Source organism: Engraulis encrasicolus, chromosome 14, assembly GCF_034702125.1.
Source record: "Engraulis encrasicolus isolate BLACKSEA-1 chromosome 14, IST_EnEncr_1.0, whole genome shotgun sequence".
NCBI lineage: Eukaryota > Metazoa > Chordata > Actinopteri > Clupeiformes > Engraulidae > Engraulis > Engraulis encrasicolus.
Window position 1 is genome coordinate 34,426,427 of NC_085870.1, and position 5,000 is coordinate 34,431,426.

The window sequence follows — 5,000 nt, forward strand, 5'->3', positions numbered from 1 at the left end:
TTCATTATGACTGGAAAAATTGCACTTTTCATACATGAAAAGGGGGATCTTCTCCATGGTCCGCCATTTTGAATTTCTAGAAATAGCCATTTTTAGCTGCAAAAATGACTGTACTTTGGCCATACTAGAAAATATTAGTTTATTACTTAGTAAACTTTCATGAAAAGATCAAATTTGGCAATAGGCAGCCCAGTTTCAATGAGCAGCATAGTTGCAGTACCTTTTTTGACCATTTCCTGCACAGTGTACCTTTAAAAATGTAACATTTGTGAATGGACAGCATGAATTCTGGAAATGAACTACTACAAATATTACACAGCGCACCTTTAAAGACATCAATTGCTGCTTCTGTATAGGGCCTACATACAGTGCTATTCAAACTTTTATCTCTAGATTACAGCTACGTATTATTTCGCTTGAGTTGTACAGTAGGACTCAAAATCCAAAATCATTTTTGTGAAATTTCTAGTGTTCCGTTACCCTGCCCAATGGGTTACATTGGGAGGAAGAGGAAGTGGAAGAGTGGTGACAGACCCTCTGAGCCAGCGGATCCCCCCTCTGGAGAGAGCAGCCCACAGCCAGGGCCCTCTGGAGAACCTGCTGCGCTCAGTGACAGCCGCCAGGCAGGGACATCATCCAAGAGGTCCAGGCCTGGAGCTGGCAGGGCTGCAACTCCCCCGAGCTCCCCACAGTCGGGTCCCTCTGGAGAACCTGCTGCCTTCAGTGACAGCCGCCTGGCAGGGACATCATACAAGAGATCCAGGCCTGGAACTGCCAGTCCCCGGCCCAGGGCTGCAACTCCCCCGAGCCCCCCCCCACAGCTGGTACCCTCCATCGAACTTGCTGCCATTGGTGATGATGGGCAAATGTCATCATCCTCCACCAGCTCCAGGCCTGGAGCTGCCAATCCCCTGCCCAGGGCTGTCGACACCCCAAGATCTCCACAGCCGTGGACCTTCAGAGACCATGTTGCCCTTGCGGGAGGAGCAGCAACATCCATGAGCTCCAGGCCTGGAGCTCCCAGCCCGCTGCCCAGGGCTGTGGTAGACCAACCAAGATCCCCATGGCCAGTGGCGTCTGGCCAGGTGTTTGAGTCCAGGGAGGTGCCAGGAGCAGGACCGCCAGCACACGGTGATGATGGGTACCCATCTCACACTCCACCTCAGGTGCAGTTGGCACCTAATCACAGCGACCTTCTGCTGAATGCCGCCATGGCTTCTCTCCCGCAGAGCACCGCCAACGCGCTGGCCGTCCTCTCCACTCAGGTGGCTGCCCTGCTGGTCTGCAGCGGCAACGATGTCCACACCAGAGTGCTGCTGGAGAACTTCCTGGGCGAGACAAACATGCATCTCTCCCACATGATCAGCGACATCGTGACGCACTACAACGGCGGCCTTCCCCTCGTGCTCTTTGACCCTGACACCATGGCCGAGGAAGTGCGTTGCCCCATCTGCCTGGAGGACTACCAGCATGGTGATGAGCTCTCCGTGTTGCCGTGCCAGCACCGGCTGCACAGCGCCTGCGCTCGGCGTTGGCTGGAGAGGAGCCGCACCTGCCCCGTCTGCAGAGCAGGGGTATAGGAGAGAAAGAGTCACACCGCATTACCTGGGACCCAACATCAAATTCACCGCATTACCTGGGACCAGGGACCTAACATCAAGTTCCCTATGACCAACCATCTTTAACAGGCACCATTTATGATTACTGTGGCACAAATTCACCGCCCCCCAGTATCCCTCTACATGGTATTGGTATGACAAAAAAAAAAAAAAAACCTGTCTGCCTATGGCCCCCCACTCAAACACAGAGCCCTCATGACTGCGGTCCCACTCTCCCTCCAGTTTTGACGCCCTTTCCTGAGACGGAAATTCATTCCCTACCCTTTTTCCCATCCTCTGCAATAAAAAAAACATCTTCTGGGATTTGTCAGCTTCCCTGTGGTGATTTGAAATGTACCATTCTTATAAACTTTATAGGTTTAGTTTTGTTAATCATTGCACATACTGGTGTATAACTTCAGCAGGAAACAGGAACAGGTACAATGACAATGAGTGTTCAAGTAAAACAGGAGAAGAAGAGAAAAGGTATATATTTTCGACTTCACAATCAGAAAAAGAGAGATAAATAGTAGTCAAAGTAGATTCCCTGTGCACAACCACTGTCCAGGTGCTGGTGATGTGCAGTAATAGTAATCCAAGTAAAGGGAGGATAAATCACTGCACACTGGTCTTCTTTGCTGGTGGTTTATTTGGTAGTTTACTTTGATATTGCTTCATCAGGTTCACTCTGAGCATTAGCGAAGCAACAGCGAAACGTGTTGTTCACACCACATAAACTATCAGCAAAGAAGACCAGTGTACGGTAATTTATCGTCCCTTTACAGAGATAAATAGTGTTTCAAGTTTTTTTTCCCGCTCAACACGAGCTGAAACACACACACACACACACACACACACACACACACACACACACACACACACACACACACACACACACACATTCTCATACATATACTCTCACCTCTCACTCACACACACACACACACACGCAGGCGCAAACACACACACACATACACAATACAATGAAAATACTTCAGTTCTCACTATTCGCCAGCAGATGGAGACATTTAATGGCAATAGGTCTCCCTCTCAACACTTCATCACAGACCCAGACCTGGACTGATACTCTGGCATAGAGGGCATCTCCCAGTGGGCCAAGAATCCTCAGCAGCACTGATGCTGTTGCGTTTTTTGTCACTTCTAGGGCGTTTCAGGCCTTGATTTTTTGTGATAGGACAGTCAAGACAGACAGTAAGCAAGTGGGGAGAGAGAGACGGGGAAGGGTTGGCAAAGGACCCCAGTAGGAATCGAACCTGGATTGCTGGTGTAGAAGTGCAGTGCCATACCACTTGAACCACGCCAGGGCCATTTTTTTTGTATTTTCCTAAAGACCGGCTCTCAATTTAGAGGGGCCTGTGTGAAAATGCCCTGGCTTTTTTCCTGTCCAGCCCAGCATAGATTTCTTGTCTGGTAACCAACATTAAAGTGGTTGTCACTACACAGCCCACCATGAAATCAAATCCATTGAACTAACTACAACTGAACTCAGTTCATGGGAACTGTGGTGTGCACTTTATTTTACAACAACAGTACTCAAGGAATTACGTACATTGGCTACTACTACTACTTGAAACTACGCAGTGTTGTTGCTCCACACACAGTTTCGTTGTTTTCAATGACAATGACAATAAACTCTAGAATCTTAAGCTGTACAGTTGGCTCTTGAACACTGGATCAGGCTGGAGGTCTGTTAACCTAGCCTAGAAATCAAAGACGCCCCTAGAGGCCGCAAATTGAATTTGCTCCCGGCACAGCTTGGCTGTAGGGGTTTGGCGCGGCCAGGCTACTGTTAACCCATTCCAATGGAACATTCCAAACCAAATGTATTCTGTATCATATTTGATTTCATATTTAAAACAATAACATACAACAACTCTGTCTAAAGTTCTAACCCGTCCTCCTGCGCTTGGGCCTAAACTCTAAAAAGCATTTGCTGATCTAACACCTGCACACACTCTAAAGAAAAAAAATGCCGTGAAAAAATTCGGAGGCAAGTGAGCTAGCGACGCACACAGTCAGACACGGGTGTCAACATCTGAGCGGCGTGTCGATGCTCGGAGCTGCGTGACGGAGGCCAGTTTGCCGGGAGGTCCGGCAGGCGTGGCGGAGGCATTTGCTTTTCTCTTTTGCACCTCGTCCTCGTCCGCTCCGCACGGAGGGAGGTCAGCTGCATTAGCAGCACAAGGGGGGCTGGAGCACAGGACAGGGGTGAATTTCTCGAAACCAAAGTTGCTTACTACATTAGCTACTTTGTTGCTTTCAATGTATTTTCCCATTGGTAACTACCAAAGTTGCTAACAGGCTAACAACTTCCCTTTTGAGAAACTCACCCCAGGACAGGAGAGGAGAGCTACTGACACCAACACCACCCCACTCTCCACCCATCCACACCAACTTCACCCCACCCATCCACACCACACACACACCAACTCCACCCCACCCCTCCCTCCCTTTGTTCACACCACTGACACCAACCCCACTCCACCCATCCACACCACATACAACACCACCCCACCCTCTTTCCATCCACACCATACACAACTCCACACCACCCTCCCTCCCTACGTTTACATCACTGGGACCAACACCACCCCACCACTCCCTCCCTGCATCCACACCACCCAACTCCACCCTCCACCCATCCACACCACACACACCAACTCCACTCCACCCTCCCTCCCTGCGTACACACCACTAGTGGTGTGGATTGGCACTGCCTCACGATCCGATTCAATCACGATTCGGGAGGTAGCGATCCGATTCGATTCTATGCGATTCAATCCGATCCGATTCAATTCTACAATGCATTGCAATGCATTACATTTCCACTGAAAACAAAGCAAATGTTTCATCAGTCATGATGAGGCAATACAAGTATTCAGATACTGAGCAACAATTTATTGGCTGTTTTCTGTATCAGTCTGGATCAGTCTGTATCAGTCTTGCAATGCTTTGAATTACTTTTTATTAAATTTAACATTCATTTGCTCTCGAAATATCCACAGAAGTAATTGAAACTTAAAAAAATTGCTGCATCGAGCCTGGAACCTGCCGCATTGATCGTCCATGCCCCGCATTGTAAAGGATCGCCGAATTGATCATTGTTGACACCACTACACACCACTGACCCCCCCCCCCCCCTCTCCCTCCCTGCACCCACACCACGCACAACACCACCCCACACCACCCTACGCCCACCCACACCATTGCCAACAAACATTTTGCTCGGTCCACCCACCCACACCACTGACACAATCCACCCCTCCCTGCATCCACCCACCCACCCCCACTCCCTCTATCCACCCCACTGACACCAAGCCCACCGCTCCTGCACATCCACCCAGGACTACTGACAGGGTCTTCATCATGACTGAGTTGCAG

General features: G+C 49.6%; 1 protein-coding gene across 1 annotated transcript in view; it reads left to right on the top strand.

The window, feature by feature from the left end:
- Positions 1 to 1,922, top strand: part of LOC134463285 (nascent polypeptide-associated complex subunit alpha, muscle-specific form-like) — a 2,510-nt gene extending 588 nt beyond the window's left edge. The window contains exon 2 of the mRNA XM_063216496.1: positions 470 to 1,922. Within this exon, the coding sequence (XP_063072566.1) occupies positions 489 to 1,580 (1,092 nt within the window). The 5' untranslated portion in view covers positions 470 to 488 and the 3' untranslated portion in view covers positions 1,581 to 1,922. The remainder of the gene's footprint in view (positions 1 to 469) is intronic.
- The last annotated feature ends 3,078 nt before the right edge of the window (positions 1,923 to 5,000 follow it).